The sequence below is a fragment of the Larimichthys crocea genome, chromosome X (assembly GCF_000972845.2).
Source record: "Larimichthys crocea isolate SSNF chromosome X, L_crocea_2.0, whole genome shotgun sequence".
Classification (NCBI taxonomy): Eukaryota; Metazoa; Chordata; class Actinopteri; family Sciaenidae; genus Larimichthys; species Larimichthys crocea.
The window spans coordinates 16,405,788-16,432,220 of NC_040020.1; the positions used below are offsets into that span (position 1 = coordinate 16,405,788).

Below are 26,433 nucleotides of genomic sequence, written 5' to 3' on the forward strand. Positions count from 1 at the left end.
ATTTGTCTCGTAATATTTAGTTTGTGTCTAAAGTTGGAGGGCCGCAAAGCCATGATGTGCAAAGCAGCAATAATAATAATTTTATTCATATAGCTCTTTTCATACTGAAGCACAAACTGCTTTCCAAGTTAAAATATTCAAAAGTATTACGTGTGGTTAGAACACATAATTAAACAGCTTAGAGCTTGATTAAACAGATGGAAGTGCAAACTAAAAGAAATAGGTTCATACAGAAATAAGTCATGCTCATATGAAGCAGTTAACGTTTAAGGAGTAAAGCACATATTTCATCAAATAAAACAAAATATAAAAGTTGTTCTGATACAAAGCAATTAAAATGGAAATACAGATATATATGAAAGTGATGTGATAATAGAAAAGTAAAACATTTTTAACATGTAAAAATGTAAAATTGAGTTTTAAGGAGACTCTTAAAGGCAGCGGGAGTCTGGCTGTTCTAAACCATCCGTTATCCATTATCTGTAAGCGCTTATCCTCACTAGGGTCTCACTGGAGCCTATCCCAGCTGACACTGGCCGACAAGTCACCAGCTCATCGTATATAGAGACGAACAACCATTCATGCTCATATTCAACCTTTATTTTTACCTTCTTGCTGTGAGGCGACAGTGCTAACCACTGCACCACCGTGCCACCGTCTGTATTCCAAAATGCATGCTGTCCCTTAGTTTTTAGTCTGCTCGGTGAACAGAGCAGGTTTTGATTACACAGCTGATGTTAGGGGTCTGGCTGGACTGTAAGAGGTTAGAAGTTATTTTTATACATTCTGGGTGGCCTACAGGTCATTAATAACATTTTAAAATGTATTCCAGTGCAGTGATGCTAAAACTGGAGCGATGTTCGAGGGTTCGAATCTGACCTGCGGCCCTTTGCTGCATGTCATTCCCCATCTCTCTCCCCACATTTCTGTCACTCTTCAGCTGTCTCTATCAAAACAGTTTTTTGTACCAGGCTGTAAACATGTGTATTTCTGCTGTGAAGTTGGACATTTTAACATCACTTCTGACTCACTTCTGACTCACTTCTGTAGCCAGCCTCAAGTGGACATTTTAGGAGCTACAGTTTGGCGTTTCAGCAGATAAAAACAGTATTTATCTTGGACATGTGTCTTAATGGATAAAACCAAGCCTGGCAGATATTTTTGTTGTGCTGCTCAAAGGATAAGTTCCTATCAAGAATGACCACAAGGTGGATTAAGGGAGAATTTCAACTACACTGCTGACCATGAAGTTGGAAAAATCTTCTCAAAACATTATTGATCAATCTCTTCCAGACATATCACCATGAAAATGAAACCACAATTAACCTGATGTGTATAAATATGAATTAAAAAGAGGAATGTGTCCAAAAACAAAATTGTTCCAACTTTATGGGCAACAATGTATAATTTGGACCAAAGATCAAACTCCTGTAGTATTACTAATAATTCTAATTGTAGGAATATAGCTGCCATCCAGTCTTTGACACTGGATAAACAGGAATGCAGGATGGTTAGATTGTTCAGTTCATGTGTATCAAATGAGAGATGTAACGGCATCACCAAGGGTGATCTGTTGGCTAAGTTCACTGACATATTCCTCATACAAATGTCATCAGTTTTACTTCCTGTCACATATATACCTGTCCCAATAAATAACATTTGTGTTCTTCGAGGCAATTATTATGAGTGATCAGCACGCCCCTGTGTAGAAATCTTTGTGTAAGATTAAATGTGCACAGAAAAAAACTGCCGTACTAATTCAGGGCAGATGGAGGATAAACGATGAAATACCTTTATGATCCTGCACACAACAAGTCTCTTTATCACCCGCTGCTGGTCTGAGTTGTTCATCTTCAGAGGTTGGTGAAGGGCATCTATGGCCCATCATTTCACCAGCTTTGTCATCACCTCCCTCCACCTCCTCATCCTCCCCTATACTCCACCTCCCCCAGGGGAAAACATAAACAGTTAATGCTGACACAGTAGCTTCTATACCTTTTGTGTTTTTCCTCCGCATGATCTATCAGACTCACATTTGTACAGAACAGTCCGACACGAACAAACACTTTATTTCACACATGCACAGTCACTACAAACCACCGCACTGTGCTTTGACCTGATGTTGCTACACTTTAGCCACACTCCCCCACCAAAGGGGGTGGAGGCAGTATAACACTTTCTGTCACTGCACTCCTTGTACTGGACTAGTTTTATGCTTTGTCAGTCTCCATGGGTCTCTCTTCCTAAGTGCTTCTGTGTCTTTCACTCGTCCTCTCTGTCTGTTGACCTGTTTTCAGAGTGTTGACATTGCACTCAATCGACTTCATCATGACTACATCAATGTAGTATAAAACAAGAAGAGAAATATACAGCTTGTCTGTTTTTATAATATTCATCAGATTTTTCAAAGCGAAAAAGTTGCATTATAATATTTGATGATTTATTGAGTATTAATGGAGACTCTTACATAATTAGTTATTTTATGTATTTTTTTATTTTTTATTTTAACATTCCCACAATAAGAAATACAGCATGAGGCAATTTTTTCCTGCCCATGCATGGCAACTTAATTATTCACATTGTTATATTTCCAGGAACTATAGCAGTGGACTGCAACTGGTGACCCGCGTGTTATGGAATTTTCTATCCTTAGGTTACACAAGGTCACGTGTGGGCCTTGAGGTCCTCAGCAGTATTAGTTGTTTGACTTTAGTCTATCTCAACACTGTGGTGGCCAGGGTCGAAGAGACCTGTTGCTTCCTGCTTAGACATAATAGATAGTTTGCCGTTGACAGTCCCATTGACATAAACAACATAAACATCTGTGTCTCCAGACTAGAATATGTTGACAATAACACCTGCATGGGTAAATACATTCACTTTGGATAATTCTGGGCGTATAGTATTTGTGCTGTTATCTTGGGGCTTAAAGTCTGACCACCATGAGAGTGTATCTAGTTCTCCTTGGCCAAGCGTCAATAAATAATACAGCATAAGACATCAGAGGCTCCTGAACACTTTCTTCCTTCCTGACCTCACCATTGACCTTTGACTTCAGCAATTTCTCCACAACAATCGCGGACCAAAAGTTATACTGAAAGTGCCTGGTTTAAATTGATCACCGTCTCGGTGGCAACAGTTAGCCACAGAATCGGCACCTGTTCAGTGATTTTGACCACAAAATGACAACAAAAGAAAGTTTTGCAGCAATGCTTTTATTCTGAAAAGTTCTGAACCAAGTTCAAAAGATTCTGCTGCTTCAAAAATTTCTGAAATAGCCCACAATGTGTACATATAACACACAATAATTGGACTTACTACTGTAAGTACTTCTACTTACACTGTATGTTATTGAGAGCTACGGTGCCACACATGTAGCAGAGTAAATTAATGAAACACATTGATGTTTCACTGATGCTGAGGAATAATTCTGAGATTAAAAGTATGTTAGCTAATTACTAGAATAAGTATGGCTATTGTGCATAACAAAGAAGCTGTCAGTCATTCTCAAAAAAAATATGATATGCCTTTATTATTCACAAATGTGGTGGAAATGTCAAGAAATATATGTTAAATATAAAAGATGGAATGGAAAAACGTTTGTTAAGAAGATGATGATATGACATAAATGGACCATTAATGCACTTATCAATGTTCTCTTTCATTTCTTCAGTTATTTTTATCCAGGTTCTGCATCTCCCACACATGCATGTCTGCGTTGCTCTTGGTGAATGAAGACACAAGCCAGATTATGCGTCACTGCTACTGTGTTTTTTAATGCAGCACAAAATCTCCAAAGTCCAACTCAATGTCTTTAATTATCCTTTGATTACGGTGTAACGCGCCATCTATTATCTTAGAAAAGTATCTTACACCTGGTGGCCATTAAGAATACCTACATAGAAATAATCAGTCTTCTGACTGATGGTTTGTTTTGTATGTAGGTCACATGGAGACATCGGTTTCTTGTTGTATGTTTAAAATCATGAGGAAACAGTCATTGAGTGTTTTGGTGATCCACTCAGTTTATTTATTTAACATTTCCCCATTATGTTGATAAAAATAATAATACATAAACACAAACATAATAGTAGAAAGACAGGGCTGCACAATCCTGCTTACATTTCCATTACATCTGAAGAACTGTGGAGATTAGCAAGCTGTGACGCTCGAACGGATGTAATGAATAGATGCAGACATGGAAAAACTCTGAACACTGAAAATTCATTCAACGCAGGTTTCGGCAGTTTTTATAGCATTTGGGGAGCCTGAAGCTTAACTTTGTTGTTACCTTCAAATAAACATGACAAACCTAATCCTCGTATTGATTCTAATGTTTACTGTGTGAATGCAGTACACAGTGCAAATTGTATTTGTGTTTAACCAATGAGCGGTGCTCAGCACTGCAAACTTCAGCTTTGTGGCTCTGGATTTTCAGAAAAAAATGAGTTTTCAGGAACCATGGCTGAGGAACTATTTAGACATCGATTGCTAAAGAGGTTCCTGAGCCTCTGGAAAAGTTCTTGTTGTGTAAATGAACTAATAACATCCGCTAATGCTCTTCATGACTTTACCATATTTTCTTTGTTTCTTAAACACTTCTTTTATCTGTTTTTATTTGCAGGACATTGTAAATAAAATAAATTTTTGAATGCAAGACCCTTAATGGTAATAATGTTTAGGAGTGGTTTTAATTTATTCCTCAACACTGATTAATTAGTTGAAATTGCTGCAGACCTTTCCTGTTAAACGTCAGTTAATTAGCTGACAACATTGGATGGGATAATTAATACAGCTAGGGGGTCACAGCATGTTGCCAGAGGGAAGGAGCTCAGGCTGGAGGTCCCTGTGACACAGACCTGCCTGCATGGTAGCCACCTGCGGTCAGTGTGAGGAGGCGTGTTGTAGACCTAATGAGACTCAAGCTTTCAATCTTCACACTTTGTTTTTAATATCTGAAAAAGAATTGGGCTGCTGAGACGTGCTGTGTGCTCTGTAGGCTACAGAGTGTGAGCTGTTTGTCTTCAGAGGTGGGTGAAGGGCATGTAGAGTCCATCACTTACACCAGAGGGACATCGAAAGACGCCTAGTTTCTCTTGCTCATGTATACAATAGGATATACTGTACTGAGTGGTACTGTTTTATTCCCCTGATGCGATGATTCAGAAACTGCAAATATAATTGTGTATGACTGTCCTTCAAAATAAAAGTAGACGTTTCAACATATATAAAATAAACTGCAAGCAAGCCAACTTTTTTTTTCCAACTCTGTCAAAATGTTGAGAAAAATGATCTAGTCAAAAAACTCCAATACTTTTTTTTAATTATTATTTGAGGATTTAGAATTTAGACTTCTGTTAATTTTCACAATCCAAAGACATGCAGCTAATAGGTTAAATGGTGACTTTACATTGTTCATAGGTGTGAATAGTTGTGCTCTTTGATGAACCGATTACAGAACAATCTAACTGATATTTTACAGAATAAAATAGAATACAATAGATACGCCATGGGAGCAGTTAAGGGTTTGGTTCCTTTCTCAAGGGCACATCAGCAGTGCCCAGGAAGTGAACTGGCTACCAGTCCACCCTCCATACTGTGGTCCATGATTTCAACTGGCCACCCAAGCCAAGTCCCTACAGACTGAGCTACTGCTGTGTAAAGATTTAAGATTAAGTCAGGACTCACTTCTGTTGAAGCAAGAGCCTTCATTTGTTGGCACAGTTTTATTTCACTTTAGTCTGAATCCTGATTATTTAGGTTTTTGAGGTCTGACAGTTTGAATTATTAATTTATTATGCAGAGATGTTGTAGAAGTTATAAGGTGTTTATACAGCCTACAGTTACAGGCCTCTGACCTCTGAATGTAGATAGAATTCACACGTAGAGTGTCAACTTTACAGCAGTATTTGCAGTCTCCACTTGTAATTACTTTCCCTAATGCAAAACTAATGTGAACTCTCACTGTGACTGTTGCTTAAACATGCATAGTATGTGTATTCTTGTACATATCATAATCCTAATGAGATTGCCCTCAGTGGGTTTGGATCCATGTAATGCTTCAGTGGTTCAGTCTCAGGTGGGGTTGGCTGGGTTCAGTGCAGCATTGTGTGCACAGTCAACACTCATTTATTTTCATGTACTCATACCCGTAAACATTCTATATTGTCAGATTTTAATTAGGCACAGACAAGGTGTGAATGAAAGCAAACTGCGGTGTCAGCTGTCTATTTAACGCGTGCATCAGGACTGGGTTCATAGAAAGGGGCGGATCTTTGTGGGCAGTGTTTAAATCCAGCAGAACAGGGCTTTTGAGGCAGGCAGAGTGGCAGTGATTCATAGTTCAACCCAGAGTCCCTCTCTCCCCAAGTCCCTCATAATTAAAGTCTAAGCATATGGCCTTGTGACCATGCGAGCACAGAGGTATCTGCTGAACTTTCTTGGCATCTTATTTTGATTTGCTGGCAACAATGGTCCCTTCAGCCTTCCTTCAGCGCAGCGGAAATGAAAAGCGTGTCACCTTGAGTTGTCATAAGCCACATCTGCCAGCCTAATTACCACATGTTGGGCCTTATTGATAATGCATTGGGTTTGTTAGATGTTTGCTATATTAGTTAGTCATACACACATATATACATGTGTGTGTGTGTGTGTATATATATATATGTATTTTCTTTTGTTTGGATATATATATAATATATAATATATATATATATATATATATATATATATATATATATATATATAAAATCCAGACTACGATTATGATCTAAGTTAAGTAAGCACAATGGTGATGTGTGCAGAATGCTAGCCTTTCCACAATGTTATCATGCTAATGTTCATCTAGTATATAATGTTTAGTATGTTTGATTTCTGTGTTACAGGAGATAGCTTCAAATCTGCAGAGACAAATATTTTCTATGGGATTAGGGTCATATAAGGGTCATTTGGCCTGCACCATCATAATAAAACATAACATATAGCATTTATATGCTGACAACATTTCATCATCTACTCCATGATGTCCTGTTAACAAACTAGTAAACTGTATTAATGAAACAAATTGCTGCATATCTAGAATCTTTTCACAGCTGAAGCTAACACAGAAATATAGATACAGATTAATGTGTTGTCATTCAGTATCTGGAAGTCTGAAATCTTGGCATTCTATTGGATACTGATATAATGAGAGCTGTGTTGTTGTTGTTGTTGTTGTTGTTGTTGTTTTCAAAATACATCAAAACAAGACTTTTTCTCTCAGACCTCAGAAACGGCTTCATGCATTCATCTCAGACAGGTTAGAGTACACAGGGGGCACAAGATTACCACAATTCTTACAATCTTTTGGAACAAAAATAACCAAATTGTTGCAAGATATCCAAAAGTTTTCAAGACTTTTGACAAGTGTTGATGTGCTGCTAAGCTCTAAATGAAGTGGGTTAGACAAACAGATTATGTGCCAGGGCATCAAGTCAATGGTGGGATCCTGTGTGATTTAAAGTTGTTGTAAAGTTACAAATTAAGAGGCCATCCAATACCTGTTGTATATACTATTATCATCATATATCAGCTTGACCAAAGTGGTGGACTGACCTACAGCATTCTTATCCCTAAAGTCATGTTACCAACATGGCTAAAGCTCCTCAGGGCACGTCTAACTATCACAGGATTTCTCAGTGAGCGGAGTCCCACCACCACATAAGTGCTATTTGAGGAACAGAAAATGACATAAAAATGGTCAGAGAAAAGAGGCCAGGGACCACACCGCCTCCAGGAATAAGAGGATTGGCAGGACGTGGCTTAAACCCGTTCTTTTTTTACACTAGCAGTAGTTCACACTAATGTTAGCTTTGGGCACGGTTTAAATGTTACTTCAGAGACATTTTCTGGTTGAGCATGGTCTATAGAAGCAGTAATGTTAGGATTACTGTAAGCATTTTGTGAAAAGTACCTGCCTGAATGGAGACGAGCACAAGTGGTGAAGGCCTGTATTGAATTATGGAAAGCATTTGGCCTAGGCTGTAACGGAACCATCCCCATGGTGTCTGCTCATCGTTTCTCAGGGCCAACATTTTGTTCCAGCTATATTTTTTTCCTTATCAGAATTGTCTGGGGAAGAAATCAGGGCTGTGCTGTATTACATTTAGTTTCCCATTAGATTAGAGAATAGGCCTGCTGGATAACGCCTACTTTCACCCTGACTTTCTTTACTTCTTCCACACTCACTCACTCTTCCCCTCTCTCTTTCCCACTAAATCATTCATTCCCCGACTTATCCGAGAGTGAAATGGAGCACAGGCTAGGCTAGTTAATGGGGTTCTATGAGCCATAAGATTACTTTCCTACCTGAGCTCATTCCTATGAATCTTCCTTAGAGAAGCGACTAAAATAACAAACCCCTTCCAGCTGTAAGCCAAACTTACAGGAGGACTGTTGGGTGTTTGGACAGGCTGTGGATTCCGTCAGCTCTGTGCTCTCAGTGTCGAGCATAAGCAAGTCCTGAACTTGTCTGATATTTTCTGTCATGTTTCCGGTGGGACACAGTCACAAATGTTAACAAGAGAACTCAATTTGCATTCCCCGACTCTAATTGGAGTTGGAACAAAGATGGCAGAAGTTTTTTCTCCTTTTTTCTCAATGGAAATCAAAAGTGGTGTTGAGGTTTTTTTTTCTGTCTATTGGTTCACATCCAGAAACTTTGCTATTGAAATTGTGCTGTGTGTTTTGGGAGTCTCGTCACCTGTGCTACTCATAATCTGACCTATTTAGCAGCTCCATAAAACAGAGTTGTCTGCTTTGTCAAAAAGTAATCTGTGCTCTGGCTGTTTCTCTATGATCACGATATTGGCTGTGACCACACTGACCACTGACACCTGGACTGGAACCAGAACTCATCACTGTTTTCACACTCACTGCCACAGGATTGGATCGGACTTTTCTGGACTAAAAAACAAAGTCAAAGTCGACAGGAAAAAATTGTTTAAAGCAACATTATGTAACTTGTCAACCATTAAATATCCAATTTATTATTTATGTATTATTTTGAAGCTACACTGATGTGTAATCAGGTGAATGGTATCTGTCAGACTGTTTCTGCCACTGTACTCTGGGTACGATCAGCCACTAGAAGTGTGTAACTCTTTTTCTTGGTGAAAGTCGTATCATCATATTTTATGGTTTGTCCTCTGATGTCCTCCATCCGATGTCCATCAAGTCTGTGATTCACAGTGTTCTGATGCACAGTAAAAAAAAACAACAACTTCAAACTATAGGTGCTGTTAGCTAACATTAGCTCAGATGTTTTAGCCAGGCTGTTTGGACTGTGAGCTCAGAGCACTGTGGGACTGTTAGTGTTTGTACTATAGGCGTTTTTGATCCACTAGGAGGTCCTACTAGGCCTGGTATGCATGAATGCCGATAGGGAGTTAGCTAGGGAGCTAGCCAAGCTCAGCAGACAGTGTATCCAGGCTCAGCAGACACTATGGACATAATGACAGGTGAGGTGAAAAGACCGAAGGGGGCGTTGACAGACCAGGCTAAGAAAAGAAAAGGAGAGAGGGACTGAGCATGTACTAATGAGCGTGATAACCAGGGAGGTTATCTTGACCTAACGGGTACAACAATGTCAATCAAGTGTAGTCTGAGCAGGTCTAATAGGGCAACACAAGCGTAGACCACCTGTGTGGGTTGATTATATTGCAGTAACTATTAAGCAGAATTCTGTGAAGGTCCTCAGTGGTCCAGGTCATCTTTCTTAGAAAAGGGTTAGATCTGGGGCAACTGGACTTGGTTGTACAGTAGATTCGTGAAGACGTGTCACCTCTCATCCAAGAGGCTTCTCCAGTTCCTACTAAACAGATCGATCAATAGTTAGAGGTCAGAGCTCTCTTCAGAACACCAGAATTGAATACTTGAGTAATAACAAATCAGGAATGTATGAAATATTACACTGACAGGATGCACTCATAATACTCATAATGAGTGCTACTTTTGATACTTTAAGTAATTTTTTTTTCTGTCAGTCCGTCTGTACTTTGTACTGATTGCACCTTAGTGTTGCGTTTTGTCTATAAGTAAAACATCTGAACACTTCTCCTACCGCTGACTGTAGCTTTCAGAAAGTTTCAGCTGCCTTGTTTGAAATGAACTGTCAGAAAATCAGTTGTGCCTGACAACTTGGAGTGTCTTATCTAATTTGTTTTACTTTTATTTATTTACTTATTTATTTATTTTTAAAGATATTTTTGGCCTTTTTTGAGCTTTATTTTATAAAGACAGCTGAAGAGTGAGAGGAATGTGGGGAGAGAGAGATGGGGAATGAAATGCAGGAAAGAGCCACAGGTCAGATTTAAACTCTGGGCTGCCACGGCAAGGACTGAGCCTTTGTACATGGGGCGGCTGCTCTAACGACTGAGCTGAACACCCCCTTTTATTTTTCTTTAGAACTGTTACTGTGGAGACTTTTTTCAACGAAATCCTGTCTGTTATCTTTAATCATGTTTTGAAAGATAAGTGGATATCTCGATTCTGGAAAATGGCCCGTGTTGTTAAGGAAGGATAATTTGCACACAAATGATCCTTCATGTTTGGTTTATTTTTTATCAGCGCCCCTGTGCTGTCAGGACTCCCTGTGTCTTTTTTTATGAAGGATAGATACAGGGTTTGGTAAAACACCTTTCCTGTGGACAATTCCACCTTCTTGGACTGAACTAGAAACACTGGTTTTCGGCTCTGCTGTTCATTTTTCTGTTATCACCATTTCGTCACACATGCTGCTTGTAGCAATTTATCAAAATGAGCTAAGTGCTAAAAAATAGAGCGATTCCACAGAGCTCTGTTTGCGTCCACCATCAAAGATCGGATTTTCACAAAAGTGACATCACCTCGCCATGCGCCGTGTCATTTCAGTGCACCTGTGTTTCTGCATGCACACGGTGCAGGCCACGTTCAGGAAACCAGATGTGTTTTATATAGCTTGTGCGTCCTTGCATCGCCCTCAGACGGGAACATGTTGGAAAGAGCTGAAGTCAGGATTGACTGTATATTTATTTTGAATACGCAGTTCGGTGTTTTGTTGAGAAGACTTGCGTCTTGGGACCTTGAATATAATTGCACAACAAAGTCATTCTGTGTGACAAGGTGCTGGAAAATTAGAAAATGCAGGTGCATGAAAAGAACGCTGGGAACAATCTTACCTTCACGCAGCTTAGCTTGGCTGTTTTATCGTTGTGTGTGGACAATGAAAAAGCAGACGAGCTAACAAAGAGGGATCACAGAGCAAAAAACTCCAATGGTTGGGGATTGAGCTGAAAGATTCCTAGAAGGACCGGAGCGTTTATATCCCAGTGGATTTCTTCACAGTCTCCAGAGCTGGAATATCGATTCAGTTATACTTTGATTTATGTAACTGCTGCACCTTATGCACAACATGTCGCGCCGATATCAGTTTAAAAGATAGCGCTTACTGAGAGAAATAGAACTGCTTTTACAATTCATTCTCATGCATTTCATCATGCTTTTAAACTGTTAGTCTTTCTCACATTGCACAGCTGAAGAAAAGCTTTTTTCTTTTCTCACACACGGTAAAGCCGAACATCTGTCATTCTGAGCTGAAGTGCAGACGAATGTAAACAACACTGATTTTCAGATGGGGTGCCATTCATGCAATTACCTCCACTGAGGAGGTTAATGTGTTTTCAGTGCTGTTTGTTTGGCAGCAGGATTATGGAGAAATGACTTCTTATAAAACTCGGTGGAATGGTGTAGCGGGGGTCAAAGGAGAATCACAGAGCACATACACAGATTATTTTCACTTTTGCTAACATTGAGAGATGTATTAAAAACACACATATATATAGAAATAGAGAGAGTGGTTAAACTTCAGATTTGTAAACTCTTTAGTTCTCAGTAGAATTTTTGAATATTGCTGCAGTTCACTGAGAACTCAGATAAAGATTTGTTCCTCCTCCATCCAAACAGACAGCTCTATAGTAGTTTTCATTTTAAAAGCTTCTTCTTTCACTTGATGCCAAATATGTGGCATGTATAGCTTTTTAAACTGCATTTCAACACACCAGAGACAAAACTGTTGTTAACAGATATTTCTTAAAACACACCTTATTAATTTATAAGTGTAAAAGTCACCGTGACCTGGTCACCCCCCCGTGACTCTTCTGTGAAAAAAGCCTCCATCAGGACAGTGAGAGTCGAATAAGTACTGCTGTTTATTTACAGTGATTATGATGAAATTTCAAGCAACCCACATTATTATAACAAACAATCGTAGTGTGTTATTAGGTAGTGTTTTTGGCAACTTCTATGAAGATGAAAATCTTCAGATTTATGAGTAAAGGTCAACAGCTCAACCTGGTCAATCCTCCCTGCCGACTCTTCAGTGAACTGTCCCCCAGAAAGCAGCCTCTGTCTCCAGCAGTGAGAGCTGAGTGAGTCTTGCTGTCACTGAGGGCGATTATGTGAATGTGATGTGAGTGAAACTCTTGAACTCACAATGTCACCTTCATCTCTTTTCACTATGCACAGCGGGTCAGGATTTCCCTCATAACACAATCTCACAGCTTCTATGAGATTGTAAACCCAGGAATGCTTTGTCAGTTTAAAAATTACCATGGAAACCTGCAAAAAATATATATGCATTGTATATATAATGTATATTTCTGCTATGGAGTCCAACAACAGATAAACAAAACACCTACCCTGACATTAACTTATTTCATGTTACAGGTAAAGTTATTAATAAACCAATGGTTGATCTCAAATTGTTTACTGGGGAGAAGAAGCCAAACCACAAACACAGACAGGACAAAATCTGCGTACTGCATATTATATTATATTGTTATATACTTCCCATATTTAGCTTTTTTTGTATATGCAACATTACAGTCAACAAAATAAGAAACACACTTAAATAATAATAATCTGAATAGTCTGAAGCAGCTTTCTGAACAAATAATCATAATTAAGGTCATGTTTATTACACGTGTTTCTGTGTTGCTGTTCATCCAGTTTATTTTTGTCAAAGCTCTTTAAAGATGTGTTTATTTTTTTATTACACGATAAATACATTAATAAATCCAACCTGCATACGAAAGTTATTTTTCTTTTTGCAGATAAAAAACGGACCTGTAGTCAGATTTCACCTCCCATCACACCAACAACACATCCCCACATCCTGACATATTATTAATGAGTGAGCGGTCAGTGAGATGGACACGGTGTTAATCAGCGTTATTGCTCATGTTTTATCGTGTTTTAAGTTCAAAATGTAGTTCACCATATTGCAACTGCAGCTGTATTTCCATCTGGAATGTGGCGGAGGTGTCACATGACAGCCATGTTGTCACTGCTTTTAAGCCATAAATGTTTATTTATTTTTTTACTGGCTTTTAAAAATATTAGTTCTGTTATGAAAGACTTTTTTTTTTCTTTTCTTTTTTTTTGCAAAGGAGATGAGCTGTAGATGCAGAGCTGCTTCCCTGAAACACTCTGGCACCGACTGGGTGGAGAGAGACTGTGAACTTGGGATGTTTGCAAAGTGAAGTTCAGTCAAATTAATCATTCTGTCAGACAATGAGAGCAGAGCACCCCAGGGCTAAAAGGGAGACAAGGCCTTTCAGCAAGAAGAAGAATACGCTGCGCTACTGTATATGTTTTGGGCTTGTTATTCATTTTCACTAAGGGAGGCGGGGGCTGGGGGCTGGTGCTGAGGAGGGGGAGGAGGTTATGTAGTGGTGTGTTCTCGCTCTCTCCCGGTGCCGGGGAATATATCTATCGTTCCGGAGAGCCATTTCCCATAAGAGGGGATAAATGGATGTAGCTGAAGGTGAGGACAATGCAGGAACATCACATTTAGAGGCTTATTCATCAAGTTCAGAGGTGGTGTCAGGCCTCTGCCAAATGTTGCATCTTCACAGCACCCTTGTAAAGGAACTGTTAGTGGCCTTGCACGCATCCCAACACCCATCATGCGTCCTATCTAATTTATGTCTCCGTATTTATGCTCCAAATAAATCATGCAGGGTTGCACTTATTTATCTTTAATGTTATTGTTTATATAACTGGTTCAACTTCAGGGAGCTTTGAGCAGGACCCGCTCCACCCGAACCACATGTTAGGTGCCCTACCTTTATTTTAGCCCTGAATCACGAGATTCCTCAAATGTGATATGGAGTTGGTGAGGTGAGGAATAACAGTTGCAAAAGTGACACAACAGAGACTCACACATTTGAATGCCAGAAAAACGTAATGTCACAAATGACAAAAGATTCTTTTGTTTACTTGAAGGAAATATTTGTGTTTTTCAGTGCATAAAATGAACTTGTTGTTGCACATTTCAATATAATATTTTACAGCAGTCTAGAGAGCTGGGTTGTGAATCTTTTGGTATCTCAAAAATGGATTATTAGGGCTGTCCCCAAAGAATAATCCAATGATATAACAACTAATGAACTAATTATTCAAAACATACATTATTATTATTTATGCTTTGTTTAAAATAAATAAATAAATAAAAGAAGAAAAAAAGTTTGTTTGTTTTAATTTTAAAAAATTGTTATGACATGGATTTATTTCATCATTGTAGTAACATGCAGTTAAGATCATCACTGGTAAATATATTTCCCTATGAGTCTAGTGGAGGAAAATATCTAAACAACAGTCTGTAATATTAGTTTGAGACATTTCCTCACGCATACATGGTTGCTAAAGTAAACAGGAAATATAACAACATTACAATATGTTACCATGACAGCAGCGCTGCAGAAATTATTTTTAACACAGAGGTAATGAAACATAACAGATAATAATGATGTTTACTAACACAAACAATATTAAAAGTGAAACTTTAAAGTGTGATTGGATCCAGAATTGCACAATACGACTTCTCAGTGAGTCAGTGTTTTTCAGTGTTTATAGACAGTATAAAGGATGGAGGTCTTGTCTGTGACATCTCCTACAGGTATGTTTCTAAAGAGCCAATGTGAAGCTCAGAGTGTGATGACTCTTGCATCTTGAAGTCTTGATATAATTTGAGCGAATTAGTTCTATAAAAACTCAGCTATAACCCTCAGTACAGTTGTCATGAAAGGAGAAATTAGCTATAGAGACCAGGACCGTTTTTTTGTACCAGGCTGTAAACAAAGAACAAAGACCTGCAGGTTTTGGCACTTCCACAGTGGCTTCACTTCACAGAGGTTTTTGTGTGTTTCTGTTTTCTTTCACTTCAGACATGAAGCTTCCATGTGGTCTGTGAACTTTACAAAAACTTTATTCTCAGAAATGCCGCAGCCATTCTTTGTTACTGAATATGTATGACACTGACACGTCACACACACCTCGGCCCGTCGCTTGAGCTGAAGATGTAGATTATTTTCCTTATCGCACTTTTATCATTTACCTCTCCCCTTTTCATACACATCCACTTTTGCTGCCTTTCCCCTTTTATTGCCTTCCTGCATGTCTCAATTTGTCTTTCACATACATGCCCAGTGGATTCTCTTTTATGCGCACACACACACACACACACACAGTTCTCTTTTGCCTCCCTCTGGCCATTTTCCATTCCCCTCTTCCGTGTCTGTGGCTGCAGGAAACGAGTCTCAGTCACGAACATTATCCAGATACCTTCTGGATGTGCCTGTGAACACGGTGGGGGCAGTCATAGTGATGTATGGCTGTAATCCCACCGCTGCAGCATGACACGGGTGTCAGTTGCCATGGGAGACGAGATGATTTATATTCTGCAGCTCTGCTTATGGCCCGATATAAGTGATGTTAATGTTGAAGTCCCGATCCTGCATTCTTATGCAGTAATGAGGAGGTCCTGCCACTAAGTGGAACACATGACGACAGACGTTATTTGATGGGGGAAAAAATATGTTTGGGGATGGGAGGGAGGTTATTTATGTTCATGCACAATCTGTGCTCTGTCACTTCATGCTGTATGTATAATTGATGTGTTAAAAAAGAGGCTGATTGTTCCTTTAACGCTAAGCTGTCTTAGAGCAGCTCGGTCTCTCCCACTGCGGTGCATGATGGATGTTTCCCCTTTCTCATGTGTCTCATGCAGTTTCATTTGCATGTCCACATGTTGTGCTTTATCTATCACAGAATAAAACGACAGGCCATTCATTGGTCATCGGAGCAAGATGATTGCAGAGCGTTTGATAGGCTGCGCAGTGCATCAAAATGATAAACCTCTGTACACGGATGACTTCTTCTGGCATATTATTGATTTCAGCAGAAGATAGGATTGGTAAATGAAACTAAATCAATATAGATAATATACTGGGCGGTGAAGGAAGACTGTGTAAAGCAACATGAAGAAATACTTACTGCTTTTTTGAAGTGTGAATGTTTTCAGTGGTGTGTTGAACCTTAAACAAGACTGGCATCTGCAAAAAAAAAAATGCAGGTTAGGGTTGGATGGCATTTCTATCAAGTCTGAAGTCTTAGTTTGTACCTGTATCTAAGGTTTTAAGATTTATTTGAGATCTGTATTTCTTACTCACTTCTTTCTCATAGTTGATGTTATTCAGTCTGGTTTATGTGATGAAATGTACTTGAACCCAAACAATGATCTTTTCTTAAACTTAACCAAGAAATGTTGTGCCCAAACCTGTTTCACAATATTAACAGTAACATTGTGTTACAAAGGCTTTCTGGCAGGAAGGCTTTGTGTGCATCTGTATGAGATGACAAGGGGGTGTGGCAAAGTATCAGTATCTGACTACTATTGGATTAATTGCTTTGAAATCCTGCAAAGACATTCACTGTTTTCACTGATCCTTTGAAATATTAAGTAATATGCAGCCAGCTCCTTCCATTGTGGTGGAGCTAACAAGAATATGTGATGATCTCGTATCATGTCTAACTTTAGTGGATCAGAACATGTCGGGTATGGAATTTATTTTCAGATTCCCTGGTTCAAGTTGAGACAAAACTTTTCTATGGATTTCACGACAGTTTAAAATGAGTCCTAAAACAGACCAGGTAGAACTCGTTTAAGCCTAGCAGTTATTGATCACTTGAGACTCCTACTGGCCAGTGAAAAGTGAGGAGTCATCAGTCCATATTAATCCAATCACTGTAAGGATCAGTTTCCAGCTATGACTTCAATTCACACTTCCTTTGAATACTTAGCTTTCAGTAATGAGCTCATCGAGGTGATGACGAAAGCGAGGGAGAGACCGTGACGAGTCAGAATTAAAACGTAAAAGCTGAGCGTCTGAATTCTAATGACTTAATGAACAAAATATAAGACAGCGTCATGTGGTTCATTTGAATTTCAAGGACTTTTTAAGCACTTTTTCAGGCTATTCTAGGATTGTTTAATACTTCTACAACTGCTAGAACAAAACCAAAAAACATCAGCCGATGATCAGCAGATGATCCGTAATCAGAATCACTTGATTGGGAAATCCCTATTCAGAATCAGTTGTAGTCATTTTGTGATCCTATTTATTCATATATTTTTTTATCTCATCACACCACCAAGACACTGCATTATAGAAGCATTTCTGCTTAGCTGCCTTAGAGTACCCAATAACATATACATGACGTGTGTGATTGTAGCTGTTTTATTCCACGAATTAATGAATTCAAACATCTTATTAAAGACTGAAATCAGTCTGTGGTCGGGTCTCAGTACTGTGTTTTAAAGACCTGGACATAAGCATACAACTCTGTGCATTTCTTTATTTTCTATGATATTTAAACACATCATATACATGCTGAAATATACATCAAACACACCTGATGAAATGTCTTATTTACTCTCACGCATTATAAACATTAGGTATTGTGAGTGTGAGATGGAGCTACAGTGTGTATGTCTGTGTAACAGTCTTCAGGACATCAGGTCACGCTGCCGTATCGGCTTTTAGCTCCGTTAGATTCAAGAAGAACTTTGATAAACTACAAAAGTGTGCCGTCCACTTGAGATCCTAGATTGATGTGACAGAGCGGAGCTCCAACCAAAAGACCATGAACCATGAATGTTAATTAGCCACAGCTGATATAATCTGCTGCCGGCACTGTTTGTCATTTTAAGTGGAGGTCAGTGCTGACGGACAAAAATGACTGTATTAAACGTTTCTGATAAAAAGAGTCGTGAGAGACGTGATGAGGTTTGAGGGGAGAATCACTGCTCAGCCTCGGAACTTTGTGAATTTCATCACTGTGGAACCAAATCTGGTTGACAGACAATTAAACGAAAAAGACAATTTTGATGATCAGTGACTCATTTGACTCATTTATTAAATATATTTGTGATTTGGGCTGTCAAAACAAAACAAGACCTTTCACTTTGAGCTCTTTGTGATGGATATTTTTTTTTATATGTCCCCTGCACTTGAATAAATGATCAAACATAATAATAATAATTACTGACCTTTTGGCTCAGCGGCTTTCTTTCTCTGTTGTCCCTGATTGAATCTAAATGGTCACAACACTTGTATTATTGCCAATCCTGCTCTTATTGTGAAAGTGGGACATTTTGCAGGATGACTATTGTTCTTGTAGTTCTGATGCTGCAGTACAATATCTGCGGATACTGTCCTAATTAATATCAAAATGAATGAGTGTGGACTCATTGAATTTGATGAGACAGTGAGGATCATGAATACATTTATGTTTTTTGTTTGACACGATGAGCAGCAGCGAGGTGTCAACACTCTGTTCTGTTTAGTCTGTCATCTAAACGAGATCATTGTCAGTGTCATGCAGGAGCTTTGTGCTTCAAAGAGCTGAACACGGTGCAGACATTGACAAAAAGTAATTTAAGGTTCGACACAAAGAGGGAGATGTTGGAGGTGTCTGAAATATAAAATATATTTTAAAAAATGAATGTGCTGTATATTTAAGAAGCAAGTGGCCTTCGCAGTCACCAAACACTTCAGCTGGCCTTCTACTGTTTACTGTTACTGAATAGATTTTACATGAATGCTTCCATTCCTGTGTTTTTTTTTTTGTTTGTTTTTTTCAGATCAGGCTCCACTTTGATCAGACACCAGAGTCCTTGCTTGCTTCTCTCTCCTGCCATCAAATATAATATTAATATTTATCAAACATACTTCCTGATTCTTCAGGTAAAGCAAACAAGAATAAGGTGTAGGGCCACCCTTTGATCTAGCACTCAAGACTGCAATTTCCTCCACTATAGCCATACATAACACATTAATATTCTAGTTTTTCCTGCATGCTTGCACAGGTGTGGCACTGATCTACCTCAAGATTTGCTTTAATCTGCGTCCACGTGAGCAAATGTGTGTTTTCTGTGTCATTGCAGGCATGGTGAACTACAGCGAGGTGTCTGGCTACCCCCTCGTTCAGCACTGGAGTCTTCGCTCTGTTCTGTACCACGTCAAACTCAATCAGTGGGTCCTCTCTCAAGGTAAATCACTCTGCGCTTCAATTAATGGTATATCTATCATTAATTATTACTGCTTGTTTATTTACACTGTGCGGAGGAGGCTGTGCTCGGGTCTCTGTGGCACAAAGTCTCACGCTCTCCGCAGAGAAAAAACACCGTCAGCTATCGATTATTTATCACGTCGTAATTAATATGACACATCAAGGTTAGCAGCTCATCACAACAGCCTGGATATTTTCTTTTTCATTTTTTATCAGCTGTGTGATTAACAGCAGGCTGTCACCGTCTGATTAGGCGGACATGTTTTCCCCTCTTGTTCTTAAAGATACTGTACGAACATCTTTCACTGTCAGATGTTTCAGCATTTTTTAGATGCACCTAATGCTGACAGAAGAGTGTGCATGCAGAAAGTATGTCTGTATAAAAAAAACCCACACATTTCTAAGCATTTTCTTGTCAGCAGTGGAAGCAGTTGTGTGGTAATAAAGTTCTCGAACATATAAAGAGCATCACCACAGGGCACCTTGTTGGCCGTGTTGTAATGCTGTGCTAAAAGGTTCAAGTTGAGTTTATTATGTCAAATTAAACCCTTGTTTGAACAGTCGATTATGGACTGATTGCGGTGGTGCTGTTCAGCTGCAGTGCTTAGAGAACCCTGGAAGGCAATGACTGGGTGAAGGGTCGAGTTGCCTTTAATCACAAATTAGCAAAATGTCACTTTAAAAGGGCACAAACTAAGAAAAATCTGCCCAAGAAGCACAAGCAAACAAACGGGACGAAGAGCTACAAGAGACAGCACACGCTGACTGTGATAATTACAACCTCAACTCCTCTGATAGCTGCATAATAATTCATAATATATTTTAATATCCAATAGGCACACAGTCCTGGGGTGCTTATGAAGGCAGATGAGTGAATGAAAATAAGCACAATTTTCTCCCAGGTGCTCTGGATAGAAAAAAAGTTTTCAGCACTTAGAAAAGTGTCTAAACTCGGGGCCTCATAATGTGCTGCTAAAGTTAGCTTAGTGCCTAACACATCATCTGATGTTTCTATGGAGTGAATGGAAGGGATGGAGGTGCTGCTTTTCTTAACTATATTGTCATGAAAACTCCCCAGAGACATTCCAAGACTCGATGCTACAAAATATATCAAGTGTTAAACTCTTAGTGTGCCACAATCAGTATTCTACTTGGGAACAATAAATGTAGTCTCAAAACTCCCCAAAAATAATTGAAAAATGGAAAAGGTCCCCAAGCACAAAGTAATGGCATTGAAGACCTCTGCAAGAGTCGGCATATGGAAGTTCCCCAAGATAGAGCCCTGAGTCGTACATGATGACGTTGAGGCATATGGAAGTTCCCCTGAGATAGAATCTCAAATAGTAGAAGACAGCATTGAGGCGTATGGAAGTTCCCAGAGACAGAGCCTCAAGCCGTAAATAATGCCATTGAGATATGCACACATGGAAGAAACAGAAGGAAAAAAAGCTGCCACCATTATTTCTAGGAATGGGATGCATTGCTGTTTTGTCTTCAGTCCAGTTCCAGAGGCAACTTTATTTCTTGTGAAAGAGAATCTTTTGAATCTTCTTTGAATCTGTTTTGGACCTTTCTCTTCACCTTCGCTGTAGTTTTGTGTTAGAGAAGATCTCCTGACCTCTGACTTCTGACCTCCAGAAATCGATTGCATAATGGCAGTAAGAGATGTAACAAGTGATGATCAAAGAGTTATGCGGCATGACATTGACAGTGTTTTTCTGTACATCTGTCATAATCAACGTATCACGTAATCAACATATTTTTATGTCCTTTGTGCTAATTTTTTTTTTCTATTTATATTCTACAATTTAATATGGTGCCAAAAACAAACAACAATAAAAAAAATAAAAAAAATAGATTCCATCTGCCTTCGTGAACTTATATGATTTATGTATTTATTGCATAACTCTATTTATTTATGTAACACCCTGAGCTGGTTAACATTGTAAATGTGGTCCAGATTCAAACAGAGCAGATTGGAGCTCACAGTCTCCAGAGTTTGTACATCTTAAAAACAGCTGGTTTGATGTTCAGTCTGTTTGAGGTAAATGGAGCCCAGTGAGACTCAGGTCTAACTTTCTTTGTGATCATTCATTTAAAATGTCAATATGGCTGACTACACAGAGCAGCCGACCTCAGAGAGCCGGAGCAGACTGACACACAAGTGTCTTTAGCACATTCAGGGTCGATTGTGTGACAGTAAATACTATTTCTAAAACTTTTTCTTCAATTGCAGGCTTTAAACATTGATATAGATGATCATACACCGTGGCTGTTGTTATGTAGATTTTAGCTCATCATACAATATTAATTTGATCTTTCCGATCCTATGTCCCAGTCCTTACATCCTCCTTACAACACAACAGGATGAATTGCCACCATTGTCAGTGTTTTGATAAAAAAAAACATGAACAGCCTTTGGACTGCATTTTCAAGTGGTCAAATTTGCCTTTCACAACTGCTTAATTCCACTGGGCACAGCCGTGTGCTAATCACAACCATTAAGACCTCTTTGTGTCTCCAACAAGCACTTCGGCTGTTTTATTTTTGATGGATGCCCGATCAAACAGCACAGAGCAGATCGACCTAGCTGGAAGTCATACACAGAAAGTCAATGTTCAAAATAAACACCCTGTTTAGACACCCGATCTGCTATTTAACTACGCAGTCTACTTACCCATGGTGGAAGCACATAAATCAAATTCACCAAATCTGCTCCAGTTAATAAAACACTGATGTATCAGCATGTAGCATAACAGCGTCACAGACTTCATGTCACAGAGCTGTGCTAGGTGGTTTAGTAATAATTAGTGTATAAGCCATCTATAAACATATTCAGTTTATTTTATAACTAATGATTATAATGCCTTGTCAAAGGTCCAGTGTGCCAGATTTAGTGGGCTCTGGAAAAATCTGGAAATATCATATCAATATGTTGTTGTTTATAACACTTTACAAAAGGTTAATAATACTGTGTAGTGTGTCTATAAACACAGCCTGTGTTGTCACGACCCACATTTATAAACTTTACAATTGCTGAATAAATTGGCGTATATAGTGTATAAAGCATATATAAACATTAAGTCAATGACTGTTAGTCAACTTTACAATACCTAGGGTAACACTTTGAAGAGTCACCTGGCATGAACATCATGTCATCTTTATGAATCTCTGTAACCATTGTCATTACAGTAAGTGTCACTTGTTTAATTGTCACTAAAAAGTCGACTTTGTTTGAGATATATTTGTTATTACAAGTTGACATTAAACAAGACAACACGACCTGTTATAAACCTGCCATAACAGGTCTGATTATCAAACATAATGAAACAATGTGTTAACATGACGTGAAATGTGTATTATATGTATTGGTGGTTTTGACATTAATAAATAACAATTGTATCATTAATAAAAGTAAACATTCTTTATTGACATGTAATTGTTTTTAGCAGTACAATAATGAATGGTTAAATAGAATGAGTTATTGATTCATCATTTATTAAAGAAAGTCATAATGACGTGTTTTCTAAATAGTTTTCTCTCTTGTTTTTATGACTTAAAAAAAACTTTCTAAGTTCTGATTTGTTTTTTGTCCCTGTGTGTGGAACAGGTGGAGAAAACTTTTTCTCACCTCTTTTTCACAGTTGGAAAAATGATCCCGGGAAAACATTTTTTCTCCACCTGTTTCACAGATGAAAAGAATGTAAGGAATTTAGATCGACGATCCTGGCAACACCTTTTCTCACATGCTTTTAAACACAGGAGAGAAAACAATTTAGATCAGACTTGCCTCCCTGGGCTTCCATAGCTTTCACTTTATTCTCCTTGTCTTTTTCTGTGTCTCTGATAGCCCGCCACATATCACAAAGCTTTGTATCCATGGCAAGACCGAGGCTTGCTGACAGTGCCTGCCATGGAAACTTCACAGAATAAGATAACTGTGGATAGGTATTTAGTCAAGCAATACTTCTTCTGAAGCCTGCTCCTGGCTGCTGACACGTCAGGGATGATACTGCTGGGTTTCTCAGTACTAAATGTATTATTCTATGAAAATACATCTGCCTTTTTTCTTTTGATTTGCCTCGCTACATAACTTGACTTGTTCTTCTGTTGGCTTCGTTTCAAGATGTGTTGAAAGATTGCATTCAATCACTCTGCCTGCCTGGAAGAAGAGTGTCATTTCTTAATTTGCATTATATTCATGTTTTAAGTGTATGCATTATTCATATATCCATCATAAATACTTTCCATTCTCATAAGTGCAACTATCCTACTGTAAATACAGCCATGTCACCTCTAATGCATTTCCAATGGCACTGCTGCGGTTTGAAAGTAGCTGCCACGTCTGCTGAGGATACAGTTTCTATTTTCCCTTCACTCAGAAGCCTCCATCTTTTTTACTCCCATTTCCCACTTTAGCTCATCATATTTCAACAGCCACCGGAGGGGCGAGGCTACTGATTTTTACATCTGATAGCAAAGCCCCCATCGCTCATTCTCACAGCGCTCTCTGTCTCTCACTTCAGTGGCCTCCTAATTTAATTTTACAGGAGAAGTAAGAGCGAGCAGAGCGTGAGTGCTGAGATATTAATACTGCTTCTCCTGGAAATGATAATGATAAATTGCTATTGCACTTTTGCTTTCCAATATTTGCTGAGAGAGAATCCCAGTGAGCACATGGTCATTTTGTTACAGTGCGGTCAATGCATCATATCAAACGTGCTTTCTCATGGACTTTATTTTCTGGTTAGCGCAGCCCAGTCGGTAAATTCACTAAAATTAGAGGTGACATATTCTTTCCTTGTTTCCACTTAACTCACCATTATGCTAACAATCCACTAAATCCACACAGTTATACACAGCTTTATGGAAGACACCATTGTGGGTAAAAACCTCATTTCAGCTCAGGTCTCTCCAAGGACACAAAGTCCCTGAGGGAGATCCACTGGGTAAATTAGCTATAAAAAGAAACCTTAACCCTGAGGTTCTGACTGCCACTTCTCCTGGTCTAAATAAAAATGGAAACACTCATCTCTAACCTTTGAGTCATTCTGACGTCTCCCTGTAACACAGCAGAGCACTGTGTTGTCATATCCAGGCAGGAATTAGGTTATGTGCGTCTTTGGTTTACGCACTTATGATAAAACTGATAAAAACACAAAGAAAATGAATCCTAGAAGCTTTACAGAAGCAAACAATTTCAACTCTGCATAAAATATTCAACACAGTACAGTCCCTGCCCATACTGTACATGACACATCCTGCAACAACGCTGATGATGTCAGCAAGAGCACAAAAGCAGGAAATAGTTTTAATTTAACAGTGAATGTAACAAAAGTGAATGTAACAAACGCTATTATGGGAATTTTTTAAGAGTGACCCTTCGATAAGGAAGACTGGATTCAAAGCATCAAAGTTTAAGTTGAATTTATTATTCTTGTACAAGAAGGTGCGTTTAACAGTGCAACACACAAAAGGGTTACAGAGAAAAAGACTCCCCGAAGAGCCTTGACAGTTTGTTCTTAAATACTCTCTAATGGGCTGTCTCGGACACCTCCCCACAGATACAGATAGCATCATAACGTCTTTCTTAGTTCTCTTAATCAGTAGTCAGCAGAATAACCCCTTGTTTAAAGGACACCTCCCTGACCTGTCCCCGACCCTTGTTCTATTCTGAACTTCCTCAACTTATACATACAGCTGAATTTTATCTCTCCCTGCCAGCCTCAGCAAAAACGCAAATAAAGGGGAAGTGTCCACAATACATGTAAGAAATAGAAACACATTATATGATTTAAAAACATCTGAACCCCAGTATAATCCCAATTTTTATAACAAATGCTAAAGGTCCAAAAATGTGTGCCTGAACCGAAAAAGACCCTGATATTGTTTTATTTTTAAGTTGGCTTGTTGTCACAGTGACAGATCAGGTCAGCTGTACAGTTGTCTCCTCAGATCCACTCAGGTATTACACATAATGTTAAACAGACCTTGGATCTATGGTAATAGAATAGAAACCCTTAAACCCAGGACCCATATGAGTTTGGGTGGACACATGAAGACCTGTAGCTTGCACTGCTACAGATTCAGGTGGTATTTTGGCCTAAATGAACAGCTGACTGACATGGTTTGAACTATGTAAAGGTCACCCATTACTTCCATTACTGTCAGTTCACTGACTGTCTTGTCTCCCACTCTAAGCTGCTGTTATGCTGCATTCAACATCATTATAATGACCACAAGGCCTACAATGACCAATGCAAACACATCATGCATTTCTCTACCTGTCAGAGCAGACAGCAGAGCGAGGTAATAAAATGCTGATAAGAAAATAAAGGCAGAGTTGGCAAATTGTAAACGTAATAGTTGTGGCATTCAGATTGAATGTGTTTTTGCTCCAAGCTCATAGAAAATTGTGATTCATTTTATGCCGAAGTCACTCATGCTGCATTATTCATTCACACCAAACGCTGGTCCTCTGATCCTTCGTCAGGTATTATAAAACAGCACCGTGAACACAGCACTGCTGAAATTGTTTTAATATCAAGAGGATATCACTCTGTATGAGTATGGTGAGATTCCCTTCCTTTTTTTTTACGTGAGGCTGTCTAACATGTCTATATGTGGGCTGTGTACAATCAGCCCTCAGCACACAGTTAAAAAAGGTTTATGAATAAAAACCTGTTTAAGACACTTCAAATACCTGCAGTTAAAAAAAGTAAGATAATGATAAAGCAGCTCTTCAACACTTAAGTTTGCTGCTTATAGAAATCACATTGACTTCATGTCAATTAAAGACACACTTCATCATTCTAATACTAAGTAGGGCTGTCAAACAATGATTAATGTAATTAATCACAAGGTTTCTTGAATTAATTTCGATTAGTCACAATCCTAAATATGACTGAAAAATTCACATTTTCTGTGTACTGTTCTCAGAAAATGACAAGAACCGGATATTACATTGTTTTTTATTAATGACATATCCAAAAAAAATATTTAATT

General features: G+C 38.7%; 1 protein-coding gene across 4 annotated transcripts in view; it reads left to right on the top strand.

The window, feature by feature from the left end:
- astn1 (astrotactin 1) overlaps positions 1–26,433 on the top strand; it is a 369,281-nt gene that overhangs the window by 187,286 nt on the left and 155,562 nt on the right. For all 4 annotated transcript variants that reach the window (XM_027282875.1, XM_027282876.1, XM_027282877.1 and 1 more), the window contains one exon: positions 19,304–19,408. In XM_027282875.1, the coding sequence (XP_027138676.1) occupies positions 19,304–19,408 (105 nt within the window). The remainder of the gene's footprint in view (positions 1–19,303; positions 19,409–26,433) is intronic.